Source organism: Pseudoliparis swirei, chromosome 3 (assembly GCF_029220125.1).
Source record: "Pseudoliparis swirei isolate HS2019 ecotype Mariana Trench chromosome 3, NWPU_hadal_v1, whole genome shotgun sequence".
NCBI lineage: Eukaryota > Metazoa > Chordata > Actinopteri > Perciformes > Liparidae > Pseudoliparis > Pseudoliparis swirei.
The window spans coordinates 9586149-9605127 of record NC_079390.1 but is presented as its reverse complement, the minus strand read 5'-3'; the positions used below and the strand labels follow the sequence as shown (position 1 = coordinate 9605127).

Below are 18979 nucleotides of genomic sequence, written 5' to 3'. Positions count from 1 at the left end.
TTCATTTCCTTCTTTAATTCCAGTTCACTCCATGACTTGACGTGTTGTGTGATTCTGCAGGGTTTGTGCTGCAGTATTCTGTGGACAACACAGAGGAATGGAGGGATGTGTTCATCAGCTCCAGCGAGCGTTCCTTCCGGCTGGACAACCTGCGCTGTGGAACCTGGTACAAGGTCAAGTTGGCTGCCAAGAACAGCGTGGGCTCGGGGCGCATCAGTGAGATCATTGAGGCTAAGACCCATGGAAGAGGTGAGGGGAGGAAAGCACAAGGGTTGTGAATGAGTGAAGAGGAGACGAGTGGACAGACTATATAACTATAACTCTGGCCTCAAAACAGAATGAAGTTGTCTTCACTTCCTGTTTTGGACTTTTACAGTTCTATCCTATTTAAGTTTTTCTTCAAGCAACAGAAATGTCTGCCCATTGCCGATCAGGGGCATTGAAAACATTTTTATTTGTCACATAGTTTATGCAAGGTAAATTTTTTTAGCCGAAGGAATTAGTTGCCTGTTTTCCTAATACTGATCAAATTCCAACATTCCTTCAAAACCTTTAAATAACTGCAACAGAAAGACATTGCTGATGTTAGGATGATGTTGGAATTGTGATGAATCACTAATGAAACGAGCTGGGATGCTGTTCTCCATCAATTATGTTACTTTGCTCATTATGTCACTGAAAGTCTAAGTTTTTAGGAAAATAGTGTGAATGAAATCAGGGTGAAACAGCAGCTTTAATGATAGCATTGACCAACTGAGAAGAACACTATCAATACAACAAATACATAAAGACATACTATATTGCTTTGTTCCCACCTTCGTTCTAACCTCCCGTCGGTCTGTGTCCGCCACTCTTCTCCACAGAACCAGTGTTCAACAAGGATCAGCCGCTGCTCACCCACATCAACTCCACTCATGCAGGACTCAACCTGCAAGGCTGGACCAGCGGCGGCTGTCCCATCACCGACATGATGCTGGACTTTCGGCCCAAAGGAACCTGGGCCTGGCAGAGCCTCAAGGCCAACTCCACCACCCAGCTCTTCCTCAGTGAGCTGCGTGAGGCCACCTGGTACGAGCTCAAAATGAAGGCATGCAACAGCGCTGGGTGTGGCAACCAGAGCTCCCAGTTTGCCACCACTGGCTATGATGGAAGTAAGTGCATCCTATGTATAGTTATCCTCTTTGAGTGCCACGTGAACGTCATTTTCTGTACTAAATATGTCTCCTTCTCCACAGGTACAATCCCTCCCATTAAATCCGCCCGTGGAGAAGGGGATGATGTGAAGAAGCTGTTCTCCATCGGCTCTCCCGTCATCCTCGTTACTCTGGGTGTTGCTTTGCTCTTCATCATCCGCAAGAAACGCAAAGAGAAGAGGCTTAAACGCCTTCGAGGTGAGAAGGAAAAAGACAGCGAGAGATCGGTATTGTTGTGTGTAATTGATTAACGTAACAAATATTGACGAGTTGAAACGGTGATCTTCACAGCCAACTGTAGTCTAATTAAGATATTGTCTTCTTATAGATGCTAAGAGCCTCGCTGAGATGCTTATCAGGTAAGAGACAGCTTTTACGGGCACAGTTTGTATGCCTACTGTGTAGAGAATGTAATATTCCACGTACTGTAGGTCTACCTTTGAAAAACGATATGTGTTATTTCCACTTGTGTGTGTGTGCAGCAAGAACAATCGCAGTATAGACACTCCAGTGAAGGGCCCTCCTCAAGGGCCGAGGCTCCACATCGACATCCCACGCGTTCAGCTGCTCATTGAGGACAAGGAAGGCATCAAACAGATAGGCATGTGGCTGCACTTACGCATACACTAATGCATCACTGCATCACACACGTTCTAGTATCTTCTATTTGATAATGAACATTTAATTGTACATCCTCATCTTTCGCTTGCAACAGGGGAGGACAAGGCCGCGTTGCCAGTGACAGACACGGAGTTCAGCCAATCGGTGAATCCGCAGAACTTCTGTACAGGCGTGTCTCTGCACCACCAAGCCCTGATCCAGAACTCCGGGCCTTTGATTGACATGTCAGACATCCGCCCGGGCACGAGTGAGTTTTTCTTTTCTTTTTTGCACATCGGGCTCATTGCATTACACTTCACAAAGTACACTTCACAGCTCTTATAGAGCCGGAACATGAGATAGGTTGAGCAGCTACATCCAGGTGAAAGCTTTGATCTCGTATTGAATAGCATGTCCGTGCCTTGACAATCAATATATGGATACACGGTCTGTTTGTACTACCGAACTGTTCTTTGATCCCTGTGACCTCTCTCAGACCCCGTGTCCAGGAAGAGTATCAAATCAGCCCACAGCTCCAGGAACAGATATTCCAGCCAGTGGACACTAAGCCGACCCAGTCAGAGCCAGTCGACGGCCTCGACACGAACTCTGACGTCCGACTGGCGGACGATGGGCTCCCACGGCATCACCGCCACCGAGAGCGACAGCTACAGCGCCAGCCTGTCGCAGGACACAGGTGGGTCGATCCCAGCCAGACGCAATGGACTCTGGACTCTGTAAAGCGACTTCGGGTGACTTGAGAAGCGCTATAAAAAATAAATGATTATTATTATTATTATTATTATTAATGACGCTGCAACTCGTACGGACTGCTACTGCAGAGACGTTATTACCAGTTTTACATCGAGCAGCAGATCTTTTATGAAGAGGAGAGAAAAGAGTAGATAACAAAAAAGATAATAATTAAGATTAATAATTGACAAAACCATGTATAGTTTGCCCACTGGCCAAAATTCCGAAACCATAAACCCTGAGCTCCCAACCAACAGTTTTCTCGAAAACAAAACATTTGAATCAATCAAACCAGCTCAGTAGACGTTGTTGCCACAATTATCATATTAAATGTAAATGTTTTTATGTATGTTTTTCCAGATAAGGGTCGCAACAGCATGGTGTCGACGGAGAGCGCCTCCTCCACTTACGAGGAGCTGGCGAGGGCGTACGAGCACGCCAAGCTGGAGGAGCATCTGCAGCATGCCAAGTTCACCATCACGGAGTGTTTCATCTCCGATAGCTCATCTGACCAGATGACCACGGGTACCAACGACCCGGCAGACAGCATGACCTCCCTCAGCACGCCGTCTGAACCAGGCATCTGCCGCTTCACTGCCTCACCGCCTAAACCGCAGGACTACGACCGTGGTAAAAATGTGGCTGTGCCCATTCCCCACCGCGCTAACAAAAGTAAGTACGAAAAGGTGCATTAATACCTGCTTTTTTCTAAACAGTCCAAAGAGATTTCACCAAACAAATAATACAAAATACCAAATATATAATTACGCATGACCAGACCTTTGATTGCTTTGCTTTATATATATATATAAATACAAAGTGGGGATGGACTGGGGTGAGAATGATAATACACACCCAAGAAAAGACAATAAACAATTATACAATAATGTGTCAGATAAAAAGGGAAATTGTACACTTTGGATGATCCAAGTTGAATAAAAAGGTTTCCTGGCTGATATGCCAAAGTAATCACGAGATATAATGTAGTCAGAAAAACCTGGGCCATATTTATTCATTTGCATTGGGACATATTTAATTTCAGCAATAGAAAAGACACAAATGCCTTAAATCCCCTCACTGTATGGTCTGGTCTCTTCTTTCGTCTCTCTCAGGTGAATTCTGCAACCTCCCCCTCTACATGAAGACAGACCCATTCTTCCGCAAGCAAGAGGAGCTGCATGACCCGTGCCCAGCTGTGCCACCGCGGGAAGCCTCAATCCGCAGCCTGACGCATCGGGCGTACCACACCCAGGGCCGCCACAAGACTCTAGACCCTGCCAAGCAGCAGGTCCTGACGTTGGGCCACTCTGGGCTGGCCAGCTTGGGCGCGAGCTCGGGCACCGCCACCTTGCCCCAAAGGACTCTCACCATGCCCAGCTCCAACACTGCAGCAACTGCTTCTACTTCCAGCACGAGCAGCAACAAGGTGGGGGGGTCCAGAGACTCGCTGCTAGAGAGCAGCTCCTCTGCACTGGGGAGGCTGCAGAAACAGAGTGTGGGGGCCTACTCCAAGTCCTACACACTGGTGTAGTCCGTCCTCCTGCACAGACTCGCATTGCTATCACACTCCTCAGCCAGCCCCGCTCTGGTGCTCTTCAGTCTTTGGGCCAGAAAGGGCATGCAACCATCTTTCTTTCAACCCAACTAATGGTGAACTGCCCAGCGCTCTAATTTTCCTCGGGATAGGTGTTCTCCCAGACAGAGACCCAGCTAACCCTGCTTTTCATGTTCACCTGGGACTCTAAAAAAGAATTACTAACTCCAACTAACAGTTGCAGCCGGCTGGCGCTCTGCTCCGCTCAGTCCTCGTGGAGTAGCGCAGCAACAACAAAAAAGGAAGTGATTCTGTGGTCATTTGGAGATATTGACTATAATTGAGGAGCTAAAGGCTCTGTGTTTATGATGATAAATACTACGATAGCCAGTATGAAGCTGTGTGGCCATCCTGTCTTACATATGCACACACACATACTGTCGTCCATAGTTTGAGTATTATTGTCAATTTGCAGGACTTCCAGTTAAGTTCCCTATTCTTACTGTATCTTTACCCTCTGTGTGTCTCTTAAAGTCCCAAATAGCTATTGGCAGATTTTCTCTTCATGGTGATTCCAAAAGAAATGATTCAGGTTCACTTCCGAGAAGGATGACATGTCTATCGCATTAATATTCTCCACACATCTCTCCCCAGCTGAACAGTGTCTAACTTTTTAAACAAATCATGACAACCCAAATGAACCAGCTAATAGTTCTCACATTACAAATAGAGAATATTTGGTATTATAAAGAATTTACATATATATTTCTATGTAGGTATATTATTGACATTTAAGTGAAATTATGACAAAGTATAAAGTGTATGTACTACAAATAGTGTAGTAGTATATACAGCAATTTAATGTTAATGTCAAATTTAAGAATGAGACAATCGCTCAACCCAAATTAAAAAAAGAAAAGGTTGGACTAAAGAAAGAAAAAAGTGTAGTATATATACGGGATGTTCTGTATGTAGGCCGACTAACAGAAGAGTGTTTGGCTCTCGTGTGGACAGAGTGGCCCTGTCCAAGTTCAATGATGAGATTGGAAAAGCAAGATATACTTAGTTTTAGTTTGAGTCCCTGAAAAGGCAGGCTGGCTGGGTGATTAATAAATCAAGATAAAAACCTCACGGGTTTCAAGCTTACTTTGCTGTGTACGTGTGTTTGGCGGAAACAATCATGGCAGAAAGCCCTCCGTCATATTATATAAGTCTGCTTATGAGAATATAGGCTCTTTGACTCTATTGAGCTTGAGTGATTGATGAAAACAAGTTATAGAAAGTGTTACAGAGGTTCTACAAATACGTTTTATGTTGGGAGAGTGGCTGCAGATGTGAGCCATGAGACATGATTAAGGCTTCAGTAACACATCCTACCAACTTCCCAGCCTGCCTTGCTGTCACCCAGCCGAGCTTCGCTCTTTAAAGAGACGTATACATAGCCGAAAGAATCCCAGTCATGATGTGAATGAAGTAAAATAATATAATGTTGAGCGATGTTATATGTCAGGGAGTTCAGTTTTGAAAATGATATAATGTTCACTCGATTGATATCTTTGTTGTTGCCCTCTCTGAATTACTGTATATGCCCTGCTTTCGTTCTCTCCATTCCCCTCCAGTTTGCTCTGATGTACATTCACACAAGAACCTTTTGGGATGTCTCCATGATGGCGTTTTGTGTTTTATATTTATTTATCCATGTTGTTTGTTTCGGGGAGGGGATTTCTGTTGGTCCGTTGATTTTGATTCATAATATTAATTATAATTTGTTTGGGGTTTTGTCAAAATTCTGGTAGTGAGGTATGTGGCCTGTGGCTAAAACCAGTTCAGCCAAGTGAAATCAGGGACTCGTAGCTCTTTTGTTCACACAAACTACTGTTGTGTATATACTGGACTGGAGTCGGCCTGTAAACCTGAATCATTCTGGCTCCGGTCCTTTCCCCCGGTCAGATAAATTGAAGTAAAGATTCACCACCTGAAACATGCTAGATACATCATCTCTACCTTTGTCAGTGTTGTTTATAGATTAAGTCTTGTACATAAAAACACAGTTTTGTATGAAGAGCTATTTTCGTCAGAATAAATCAGGGGACACATCAGGGTTGAATGCCCCAATTTCAAAATTGAAATAGTATCAAAAATAAAATATTTTACTTCTGAAATGGGCAAAAAAACATTTTTTTCTTTCCCTTTATGTTTTTGATACTAATTTGTTGAATTTTTATTATTTAAAAAAAAAAGGTTTTTGCTGTTGTCATTTGTCCTATTTACTTTTTTTTATTATCATTATTTTGTATTTTGTTCATCCTCAAAAAATCATTGCATGCTTGCTAAAAGGGAAAAACTGAAAGAAAAAATGTATGAAAATCCTAAAACAAGACAAAAATAAATAAATGTTGAGGGTATCCCAGACATTTGTTTGAGTTGCTTGTTATAGCAATTGCTTGTGTTCAAAAGTACATTTTCTATGAAAAGAAAAGAAAAACTAAAAAGATCATTCTAACACCTTGTGCAATAAAGCTATCTTTCATATGTCACGGCCTCTGTCCTTCTCAACAGGTTTGTTTGCATATCATCTGAAAATGTTTGGACTGCCAAAGCAGTTCTCATGCGAGGAGACAGACAAAGCATTATGAAAATGATACTGATCTAAAGTGTTTGTGACTTTGTATGTTGGTAAGGAGGCCAAACACATTGTATTCATAGAGAACTTCAAGAAACACAAGAACCACATTGAAAATTGTTCATAAATTAAACACAATTGTCATTAACAATACTGATAACAGAGGAAAGCAAATCCAGGTCAGAAATACCCTTCAGTTGTATATGATATCAATGAAAAGGTTAGAAAGCTACAATTCTACCAAAATCAAGGGATACACGGCATTCAGTCAAATGTGTTGCATATTGTTGGGAAACACATAACATAACCATCTTCTCCGCTGCCATCTTTCTCATAAATGACAGTTTACAAACTCAGGCTGGATAGGTTCTTTAATTCATAGTTGTATATATTAAACATGAAAAGAAGAAAACACCATTAATATAACACGGTATTGAATTCAAATCAGATGGAAAATAATGCCCAATTAAATACCATTCCTCTGAATAACACAAGAGATTAGTCAGGTGACTCCATGGTGTTTTAAATTGTGTGTGTCATCAACATACATCAACATATCAGTCGTCGTCATAGAGGATGAAGATGCACCTTCTTTAGATCTGTGGCCCCAGACATGGCCTCCGTCATGCAGCTGAACACAAAGCGGTCCCCGGGCAGTCAAGGAGTTGGATCGGAGAACGTAAAGGTTGGAAACATAACTCATAGTTATACCACTTTTTAATCACACACAAATCCACAGCGAGTCGTGCGACATGAACAATAGCTGTGCAGCCACAAGATGGCGGTCTAACATGATCACGTCCCACCCGCCCACACAGGTCAACAGATACTGTGTTCCCTCAACAGAGTCCAGCCAATCATGACTAATATGCTGTGAATAATTGATGTTTTATAGTCACCTGCACCACTGCCTTCATACTTCAGCAGAGGTTATATTATGTTGTGTAGAATTAAGCTACTTTGTTTAGAGGAAAGCTTCGTTGAGAGCGGAGTTAAAGAGTTTGCTTTAATTTAGCCTGGCCCCCCGATTGTCTTCGAGGAGCAGCATCCGTAGATGCGCATATGCCTCGTGGTTTATCGAGCCATCAATCAGGAAAATAGTTCAACCCATGCTCCATTATTCCAAAGTGAGAAATGTGGATAATAGTCGTAGCCCGTCTAATATTTTGTCAGACGACAGCAGGGTGTAGCCAGGTCTCCAAAAAGCTGTCATCGGATTTTGACAGAATTCAACATTCATCAAAATGATATGCTTGATATTCTGGAATCACATGGATTGCAGCGACCATATTAATATAATTGCTGTGTGGATTCGTCAAAAAGGAACATTTGACATCGAACTTCCAATTTCATTTCAACGTCGAGGCTCCCGAGTCGTGTGATTACAGTAATGAATGGAGGTAGCGCTCGGATTGCAGACGGCTCAGTCAGACACAAACACCACGAGAAAGCAGAGGGCAATTTTACAATTTAATTTATTAACTATTATACAGTTCACATAAGGCCTTCATCTTCAAACACTATTCTCAGTCAGATAAACTCCATAGTTTGCTTCTGGTGCACAGTTGATAAACCTTCACGTTTCAGCTATTTCACTTTAGTATTCGTTTTGTTCACGTACTAATCTCATGTTTTAAAACATAGAGAGGCTTTCATCCTTCTTCCTTGGTGTTTTTTTAAAATTCGTTTTTAATCATGCACTAAACTTAAGTGGCCTTGAACCTTTCACAAAAATTGTAAAAATTGACTTTTCAATCATTGAAATACACACTAGAAATGTTTTCTACCATCGACTAACAGGTGGTGTTCCCCAACATACAAATAAACAACCATTACAGAGTAGGATGCACTCGCGTTTTCCTCATTGAACGGTAGATTTGCCACGCTTGTGCCAGAAGTTAAGTGATGTGGTAAGATTATATACTCCCGGGAATTGTGTTATAGTGGGACAGTTGCCTGGCTGGTTCTGTGCCGGTCTTTATGTTTCAGCTCGCAGCTAGGAGCAGTTTGAAAAAAGCTCTCGGTTTACACGGACAAACACGTCAAATGACCGGTGGTATTCCCAAATCCTACGACAGCCAAAGATCTAATTTGTACGGTCGTTGTCGCAACCAAGAACCAGAACAGACCTTTAATCTCTACTGGTCCATTTGGACTTGACCCCATTGAAAGTACAGTTGTCACATGTTCCATGGGTAAGGTCATCAGGTCTCCATCAACAGTGATCCCACTGAGCGTCTGCTGATTGTTGTCCCTGAAACGAGGGCACCAGCACACAACTAAAGCACGAGAACAGGTAAACGGCCAGCGGTGCTTCCTGAATGCGTCCCATCCACAAATATCTTACTTCTTCCGGTCATGGTATTGTATAGCGGGATAAGCAGTAACAGTGCGTTGAAAATACTAAACATTCGGAGATAAAAGGTCCTTAATATTAGATGACGACAAAGAGCCTGGGTTGATGGACAGCCACGGCAACACACCCAGCGACCAGTCACGGTCCAAGCGTTTGGTTTCAATAGACGGCAGATGGCAATGCAGAGTTGTGTTGTGGTACGATTACGTTACACATTCAAAGGTTTCTCCTTCACTCGACTGATGGCGGACAAAGTTTTCTCTGATATTATTTTGGTCTAACTAAACCAAACTTCCCTAAACAGCCATTCTGCTCAACCAACAGCTAGAAAGAGGACAGACTATTGTTCACATGGCTGGATGATTGAGGGCGTACGGGTAGATTCAGACTCCCCATCAACCTAAAATGGTACCTCTGGATTAACTTAATGAACGCACATTTTTACAAAATGATTTTTTTTCTTTTTCTCACAAGCCTGCACTGATGCCACATTCAGCCACTGAATAGACAATATGGACAATTAATCAATGTGGCAATTCTTCAAATGTAACACTACACTATCAAAAAGTGCTTCAGATAAGTTTGTGGCTACAAAAACAAGTTGGATGTAAACAAAGTTTGATCTGCCAGAGCTCTGTAAAGGCAATGGGTATGGCTGTTTGAGCTGTGAAACTAAAAACACACAGAAGAAAACAGTATGTCAACAAAAAAACAAAAACCTTTGGAGGGAAAATCAACAGTGATCATTAAAGTGCATCCCTGGATGTGTAAACCCCCACCCCCCCCTCCCCATGCTGACCGCTCGAGTAGAGCCGATGAGAGAAGCCCCAAAGGCAGACAGAGGAGCCTCTGCTGCGTGGAGCAAACTGCTGCCCAAAGGACCTACAGAGCAACGGTCTCAAAATCCAGTGGCAGTACTTTCATGAGAAAAAAAAACAGATAAACAAATTTAAAAAAACACGGTGGCGACAAATCAGTTCTTCAAGCATGGCATAGAGGTTTCTATTTCTTGGTGGTGTAGGATGCGTGGTGGCTGTTGACACAAGAGATGCTTGCTATGACAGCAACCTCTGTCCTCCTCTTCTGGCCTGAAACCCTTAAATTCCAGGAGATGAGGGGCTCAGAGGGCAGAGGAAGAGTCACTGGTCATGGGAGGAGGCTGCGCTGATACACAGACGCGTGGATAAAGATGGCAGGTTAGGGACGTCTCACATACACTTCCTATCTCATAACCTGGGTTGTCAATGATCAAAGACATAATGTGCAAGTGCACAGGTGTTGTGTGTGTGTGTGTGTGTGTGTGTGTGTAGGTCCAGCACAATCATGGGCACACGTGGCTTCACCGTCTCTCACAGAGTCTCTTGTTCGGCAGGGGAATGGTGGGTGTGGGGGTGCTGGTGGAGGGGAGGGAGCAGTGACTGAAGAGGAGACTGGGGGGTGGTGGGCGGGGATTGCTGCAGGGGGCTGAAGTGTGAGGTGGTGTGTGGGGGCGAGGAGCGGTAACAAGAGTAGGCAGAGCTCCCGCTGAGGGTGGTGGTGGGCGAGGCAGGGAGGCCCGCGAGGCCGGTGGGGGAGTCGAGGAGGGGCTGGTTGTAAAAGAAGAAAGAACACTGGTGGATGAAGCTCTCGATGATTGTCTGGTAGGTGCGCGTGGCAGTCAGGGCATCCATCGTCGTGAAGTCTGGCCTCATGAGGGTGGGCCAGAAGCAGATGGACAGGTTTTCACTGGTCATCAAGTTCAACCTGTTCATCTGGCTCACCCTGGGAAACGGAAACAGAAACAGAAACACACACACACACACAATCAACTGCGGTGCAGGGAAAAAAAACTGGTGGGTGTCTCCCACAGAGGAGCAACTAATTCACAGAATGATTGAAACAGTGGACAGGGAACTTACTTGTGTAAGTGGCTCACTACAAATTTGAAGACCTCGTAATTCTCCCTGGGGAACCTCCTTAGGACGTCCTTCATGGTATATAGCCTCTGTTCTCGGTCATTAATTTCTGCACATAAGGAGAGGGGTTAGATCAAAATATAGACCTCACCACCGCACACAGTAATTTGAAACTAAAATGGCTTTGTACACAAAATTATTCTTGTCAACACTAAAGCAGAGCAAAACAGGTCAGCCAAAACCTTCCCGACTACATAAATGATCTGTTGATGTGCTTGTGAGGACCCCCCCCAGCCCAGCAGTGTTTGCTTACTGAAAGCATCCAGTAGGTCCACCTGCAGAACACAAGGCACCAGGGGCTCAGGCAGCTCGGAGAAGAAGCTTTTGAGGGCTCCAGCCACAGTGTTCATGGGGAAGTCTTTCTCTACGAGGTCTAATCCGTGGTCTACACAAGGAGAATGAGAGAGTTAGAGGGATCAGAGAAAATAAGCCCATTAGTAGACGACGTCATCGGGACTGAACAATCACTTGCATGTCACATTCCGTCGGTAACTCTCTGTTTATATTTTGAGTCGACGGCCACATAATTACACGTCAAACAGCTGGTTCAAACAAGTCTGATGATCAGCTCACCCTGTTCAAACTGCCTCTGCATGCTTTCCATCTCCGACTTGTTGCCACTCACGCGGTACAACCCCTCTGTATTCAGGCCTGAGGAAAAGAAAATGTGTGGCAGAAAAAAAGGGGGAGACGCGTGTGTGTGAGATGTGTGTGTGTGTGTGTGTGTGTGGGGGTGGGAGAAACACTTCATTAGTCCAAATGCAAACAGACCCGGCAGTACAGATGCTGCCAGTTTTCTGGGCGAGTATTTCACTGAATAAAGTTTCACATCACAATGTGGTCATGAACAGGTGCGCCGGTTTCGGAAAATTCCACAATAAGTATTTATTTTAGGTGACTAATCAATAACATTCATTTAAAAAAACATATATATATTTTACCCGTAGTGAAGAATAGAAACTAATAAATGACCATGGTCAGTGTTTCAGATGTTGCATACATCACTTGCGGAACAGCTCAACATGGGTAAAAGACGAAACGCCGCACCTGTGGTCTCGATGAAGCGGACACACTTGTCGATGAAAAGCGGGATGGGCCTGTCTGGGGACACCACATTCACCAGGGGGACCCCAAAGTAAATGCTCTCCGGGGGCTTTTGAATGGATGGACGGGGCTTTGGTCTGGATTTCTGTGAACAAATAGAGACAGAGGAATATGAGTTGATGTAACATTCTCCATCCAGGAGCAAATCAGCAGTTCCTCACATTCTAGATCCTCCCCATGAAACACACTCACTCAACAGGGAGTGAGGGCCAATTACCCAACCGTTGATTTTTCATAAAAGCTCAAAACAAGTAATGCAGTCTCTGTATTATGAACATGTAGATATAAATCTTTTTGGAATAAAACAGAATACGGTGATGAAATACACACCTTGGCTGTTCGTCGGAGGCTCTTCAGAATGTTCCTCTTTTTTGGGTCCTCACTCTCCTCGTTGACGACACTTTCACCTTTCAGGGTCCCAAGGTCGTCCTCTTTGGACTTTTGCAGAGCTCCCATCTCATCGTCGCTGCCGATGAAGCTCGAGCGGAAGCTGCTGAACTTGCCGAGCCGCTTGGAGCGGTCGCGGTAAAGACGCGGCTTCACCCCCGCCGCCGAGAACTTCCTCCTGCGCTCCAGAGAGCTGCTGTCGGCTTCGCTGTCGGAGCCGTTTCCGTTGGAGTGCATCCTGTTGGAGTTGCGGATGGTGATGATTTTGCCCTGTGTGCTGTCGTGTGGCACCGAGTAGATGATCTCCTCGTTGCTCGGGCGAGGTTTTGAAACGGCGTCGATGGGTTCGGCGTAGTCGGAGGGGTCGTAGCCCACGTCCCCACCGGGGACCCAGGTGACAGCAGAGGGCAGGGAGCGGCGATGACCCATGGTATCGATGTACGGGTTACGGCTCACCTTCCGGAAGTCAAAGGTGACGCCCGGTTTGACTCGCACTTGGGGGGGCACTTTGTTGTTGAGTTTGTTCTCAAAGTCTCGGATCTCGGAGATGACAGAGAGGTCACTGGAATCCAAGTCGGGCAGGTTGAAGCCCCCGCTATGAGGAGCGAGTGTGCCGTCACAGTACGGCGGCGATGGCTCGACGTCGTCCTCTGAATCCAGCAACGTGGTGACGGGACTGGGAGAACTGCAGCGTGGGGAGTACACACTTTCACTGGTGCACGCTTCGGCGACATTATCGTACATGTGCGTGGCCTCCACGATGTTGCGTTTCTCAATCACCTCCATCAGAAAGGAATGGAACATTTCGATCCTGTGCAGACCTCCCACCACCCCTCCGGACCCACAGACCACACTATTGAAACGACCCTCGATCTCGCGAGCCAGCTCCTCCCCTTGGATCAGCTGTTCACAGGCAAAGTCGCTGTCAGTGAGCTCGGCCTGGCTGTCTCCCGCTGCCAACAGCTGAACTGGGATGATGTCAGGAACCTCACACAAGAACGCACACAGGGTCTCCAGGGAGGCTTTTCGGGAGACGGAGTACACGGCAATGTAGCCGTGTACCAACCTGCTCTTCCGCAAAGTGAAGGAGGCGTGGTATGAGAGCAGAGAGAGCTCTAGAACCAGCTTGTGTCCCCCAACCGTCTGCTCCAGTAACACAGAAGTGCCACTATTAGACATGGGCCTGCAGTGCTGACGCATTAGGAAAGGGGACAGGAGCTGCTCAATGTCGTAGGAATCCCCACACATCAAGCACATGACAATGCGAAGGTCAGCCTCTGGGGCCGGCTGATGAGGAGCGTCTCGGAGACCTGGCGGCTCAGGGAGGAGGGGAGGGGAGCTGCTCCTAGAAGATGTGCTCCTCCTGATGTCCAGAAGGCTCCTCAGCACCTGGTTGATTCGAGTCTCATTGACATTATGGCCGTAGCCCACACCAGGGGAGGCGGGGTCTAAAAGGCTACACTGCAGCCTCCTTGCAACCTGCTGTCCCTGCGTTATCAGATTCAAGGCAGTTTCTCCACCTATATCCACATATGTTCCTACGCCTCGTTTAGTGACTAAAAGCAGGGATGTTGGTAGCTGTGCTAGCTGGCTATCCCTTCGACCGAGAGTTGATTCCCTAAGTCGCTCAAGACTTTCAATCACATAGGAGAGGGACTCTTTTGAGTTATACAGACACAGACATCCGTGAGGGGTGAACGTGGGGGTGTGGAAAGAATTCCCTGGAAGACGCACGTTTCCCTCGATAGGCCGCAGCGTCAACTCATACATCTTCCCGTCCAACACATACCAGTCGTCGTTTGTGCAGAGGGCCCTAATCTCATTGGAAAATTCTCTCGCCAGTCCATCCTTCCCGAGTATGACAAGGTTGATTCGGTCAGCCTTGGTGTCCCCAAAATGAGCTTTCACATCAAAAAAGGGGTAACACGTGGGGAAACGTGAAACTAAAATCTGTTCAATCTTAGAGTCTCCACAGTTGGGACTGTTTGGGCAGGTCTCTTTGGTCGGGTGATAGACAAAGTGGATATGCTTCAATACCAGAGCATCTCTTTCAGCTGGAAGCTTTTGGAGGGCCTTGAATCGCTGTTCCTCCCCCAAAACCTCCTGAATAGCGCCCATCTTCTCCTTGCTTGGCTTAGCATCCACCTCAAGCTCATAGAAAAGCTCAGAGTACTCCAGTAAGAGCTCCTGGAAGTCTTCTTTGGAGCGGTCAATGATCTCCTTCTGATGGCGGTTGTACAGGTCCAAGTACTCTGGCTCTTCAAGCCACTGGTAGAACTCTTCATTCATGATGAAGCTGCGGGCCTCCTCCCAGGGTCTCCCGGGTGTGACAAAGGGAGAGGAGGCTAACTTGTGTTTAAACTCCAGCCTCATCTCTGCCCGTCTGCACTCATTACGGAGATGTTCCAGGTGGACATTAAATATGTCCTCCGCTTCAGCCGTCTCCAGCAGGTCTGAAGGGATTCGCTCATCTTCCATGTTATCAATGTGAGATGTGTCCTCCCATGGCGAGTCCTCCAGAACAACAAACCAGTGGGCAAAGTGCTGCTTGGACTCAAGGACCTTCTGTACCCCAGACCAGCTCAGCTGATCTATCTCAACCAGGTCCGGCACCAAAGAACTAAGTGCTAAAGGCAGAGTGCTTAGGTATATTCTGCGACGCCTCTCGATGTGCTCCTGCTTCAGGCGGTAGACATGCTGTTGAAAGAGCTTCTTGCATTTAGCCGTTCCCTCCAAGAAGACATATTCTTTGTACTCTGGGGAGGTGTTCATGCGTCGACTGGTGTTTAACCAGGTTTCATTGTGATTCTTTTCGATGCGGTTGATTAGCCATTCATAGCGATCCTTGGCAGAAGCTATCTGCTGACTTTGGAGCTTTAGGGCTTCAAAGTAAGGAATGATCTTGGGCTTGCCCCTGCTCTTATCCATAAGTTGAACCAGAGTGAGGAAGGCAAGGTCCACATTTATATTTGAGCGTGCAGACGTCTCCACGACTGGAAGATTCTTCTTTGTGATGGCGAAGGTATGTGCATCTTTGATGTAGCGTTCAACTCCTTCATCACATTTGGTGAGGACCAGCACAATGGGCTTCTTCGTCTTGCTGAGCTGACCATACAGGTTTGATACAAATTTCAGCTGGTCGTCAAAGTTGCGGTTCATGCCCCGGCTGACATCGACACAAAGCAGGAAGCCATCAACCTGCAGCTTGCCCTCGGGCATTTGTTTTTGCTCAAAGTCTTGCTCCAAGCCCAGCTGATCGGTACAGAAGTACATGAGCTTCTCCGCTGACGCCAGCTTGGTGGCGGCGGCACGTTTGATGTAGGGCTGCATCGCGGTGCTACGGTGCGGCTGAAATGTCTGGTCGTCAATGAACTCCGTTTGCTCCACAACATGCATCCTGCACTCAGGCCCCTCCTCTAGAAGGCGGCACACCTCCCCCCAAAATAAAAAGTGATCATTATTAACCACTCGGCCCCCAAAGTCACTGGTGCTCAACACTGATGTGTGGTCCAGGTAGAAGTCATCCGCACTAGGCCGCACATAGCGATTAGAGAAGCAGGACTTGCCAACCCCACATTGGCCCTTCTCCTTCTCCGTTCCTGACAAACCCACGACGATGAGGTTGTAAATTGACGGCCGGGCATCTTGCTTTTTCGCCATCATGGCCTGCTAACGCTCATCCTGCCATAAACAGGCACTGTATAAAAGGAGTTCACTTGAATGTTATTCCATAAAGTTGCTGATCGACCAGGGAGATCAGATTGCACCTTCTTCTGCTGGGCTTTGGTTTTAATAGGTGCAGTGATACGAGCAGAGGGTTCTTTCATTCACTCCTTAAAGGAATCAGATCCTGTCAACAACAAAAACAACAACAGAGAGATCAGATGAACTGGCCAATCAACAAAGAATATTTAGATTTTTTTTTAAAGGGGGAAAAATATCAGACCCGTAATCGTAAAAACTAATTAGGCAACTTACATCAAATAAAAACATATTAATGTTAAAACATGCTAATTCATGTGATAATGGACTTTTGTGTGACAATATTCTAGCTGTCGAAATGTTACACATAGACGTTGCAAATGTCTGTCAACTTGTATACGGATGTTATCTCTTTCCGTCTTAATAATTGTGTGATCTATGATAATAACTCAATATGACAATGACAGGAACGAAGGGAGGCACATTTCATTCCAGCTTGTGTCCATTTCCATTTTTTATCAAATGATATTAAAGGAATTTACCCTCTCAATGGTGAACATCAGGTGTAATGTAAAGTAACATTGGCACTTCGATTCTGAATTCAACTGGTAACTGAGATCTAATTTATGTCCTGGACTATGGTCTTCATCGTATATCAAGTCTGATCATTTATCAATCACCATTACTTGTAATATGTTTGACATCCCTGCATCCATTTTATCACTGTACACGCAAAGCTTTAATAAACACTGCTGTAGTTTTGATGATTTTACCTCCTGAACTTAGACTTTACAAGCAATGGCCGGAGTAAAGTTAATACAATTATAAATTGAAAATGTTATTAAATAGTCATGCAGATGTCTACTTAGGCTGCAACTGGTACTCTTTGTTAAATAAAGATCATTCCGTTTACTTTTTTCTTAAATACATTATATATTTTTTTAATGTAAAATGAATAAAAGAAAAATAAAGCCCATAACATCTTCCTTATGTGAAATATCCTGTCTGTCTGACAAACAGTCCAAACGCATTATATTTACCAACACAACAAATGTACATGTGAGCAGCTGAACCAGTTGTTGGCATGTTTGCATAAACATTAATCATTGACTATTATAATTATTTGAGTAATCAAAATAGTTCTACATCAATCTTACATCGATCAGCTAATTGATTAATCAACTAATGTCAGACTCGGTCCACTCATCTCAGGCCAAACTCAATATCAAACCAGGGTCAAAGTAGTTACATTGGTCCTGGGAGAAAACCTGTTGGAGGAGTGGTGCTCTTTAAATGACAATGTCAGCTGACATCAGTGAGTGGGGTGACAAGCATGACAATGACTATGTCGTAGGCACCTCAGCCTTTAACCTGAATGAAACGGCAGCCATCTGCCCAATCTCCACAGACTGAACTGTGCATGAATAAGGAACTTATTCCCAGAGAGCCAGACACAAGTACAATCTCTGCCAAACGACACTGACCTTGCTCAATCCTTTAAGACACTTAATAGGCCTCCTTCCATTAACACAGCATTGATTAATACCTCCATTATAATAGGACTGTTGCAATTCTGACAAATAGGCGACTCATAATTTCTAAAGAGGGACCAAAAGGGCCACTTGCAGAATTGCAAGTATGTGTAATGGGAGTAACTGGAGTCAAACATCATAAGTGGAATTATATATATATATATCCTGTCACATGAAGTGACCACGCATTAGAAACAAACAGCTCCGCCGGGGCAGGGTCAAAAGCAACCATGGGCTGTCCACATCGCTCAGCAGAGCTTGGCCTGATCCCCGAAATGACCTGACAAGTTTTTCTTTGCAAATAAAACACACACACACACACACACACACACAGCCAAGCTGCTTCGTCTCTCGTCATCAAAATCACAGTTTACCGAAGTGCCCCTTCAAGCCTTTTCGTTTACATAACCTTCTTACTTGGCGAAGAGTCGGTGCCGTTGCAGCCTGTGTTTGGCGAAGGATTAGCAGTGAACGCGGGCTTTAGGGTGCACACAGAGGGCTGACCACGACGGGCCTGCTCCCGCCTGGCTACAGAACCAACCCGCACAGATAGCCTCCCTTCCCCGGGGTTGAAGGAGAAGGTCTTTACCCAGCTGTCCAGGGTGGAGCACCCGGCAGCTTCAATAGGAAATAGCCCGTAAGAGGAAAGGGCATGTAGCATACATACCATCGCAGTTCTCCCCTCGCATCTGTCAGCGCTTGCCGCAGCCCTCGCCGCCTGATGTGCACACGCACAGAGCCGCAGAACACACTACGGGTGGTCTCAATCCACGGAGGATACCGGGAACACCGCAACGTGTGCGATGGGGGTTATTTCATTCAAACGTCCATTACCCATGCCTGGATTCTCTTGTTTGGCATCATGCTTTCGGTGCATTTAAAACACGGGAGGTGGGGGAGAAATAAAGATCCCGAATTGAGAGAACAATCCGATGTTAGGCTCGTGAAGAGGGTTTTCTCTCATGAGGATTGTTCAGGCGGATAAAAACCTGCTCCGCCGTCTGTCTTCTTTTCTCGGTTCACCACGTTGCTGTTTCAATAATTATTCTGTCCATTGTTGTGCCCACATAGCGCTGCGGGCCGGTGGCGCACACGAGACAACGTTGAGTTTCCGTGCAATCGGCGTGGTGTGTCGTCGGAAAGGTGTTTCTACCGCCGCAGCGACCGGTCATGTCCGGAGCAATTTGTGAACAGATTGCGGGAGTGAACGTGGTGTTTCTGCCAGCTTTCCGATAATGGC

The 18979-nt window shown here is 45.6% G+C and overlaps 2 protein-coding genes across 4 annotated transcripts in view; one reads left to right on the top strand and one right to left on the bottom strand.

The window, feature by feature from the left end:
• LOC130191953 (cell adhesion molecule DSCAML1-like) overlaps positions 1-6614 on the top strand; it is a 55332-nt gene extending 48718 nt beyond the window's left edge. For all 3 annotated transcript variants that reach the window (XM_056411725.1, XM_056411727.1, XM_056411726.1), the window contains 9 exons: positions 61-249; positions 864-1151; positions 1236-1391; positions 1522-1552; positions 1676-1794; positions 1909-2061; positions 2290-2490; positions 2907-3218; positions 3659-6614. In XM_056411725.1, the coding sequence (XP_056267700.1) occupies positions 61-249; positions 864-1151; positions 1236-1391; positions 1522-1552; positions 1676-1794; positions 1909-2061; positions 2290-2490; positions 2907-3218; positions 3659-4077 (1868 nt within the window). In that variant the 3' untranslated portion in view covers positions 4078-6614. The remainder of the gene's footprint in view (positions 1-60; positions 250-863; positions 1152-1235; positions 1392-1521; positions 1553-1675; positions 1795-1908; positions 2062-2289; positions 2491-2906; positions 3219-3658) is intronic.
• Positions 6615-8160: 1546 nt separating this feature from the next.
• arhgap35b (Rho GTPase activating protein 35b) lies at positions 8161-18495 on the bottom strand. Its single transcript, XM_056439479.1, has 7 exons — positions 18407-18495; positions 12449-16355; positions 12062-12203; positions 11588-11665; positions 11268-11399; positions 10958-11063; positions 8161-10820 (listed from the first exon to the last, which is right to left on the bottom strand). Exons 2-7 carry the CDS (start codon positions 16166-16168, stop codon positions 10409-10411), a joined length of 4590 nt encoding a protein of 1529 aa, XP_056295454.1. The 5' UTR covers positions 16169-16355; positions 18407-18495; the 3' UTR covers positions 8161-10408.
• Between the last annotated feature and the right edge of the window lie 484 nt (positions 18496-18979).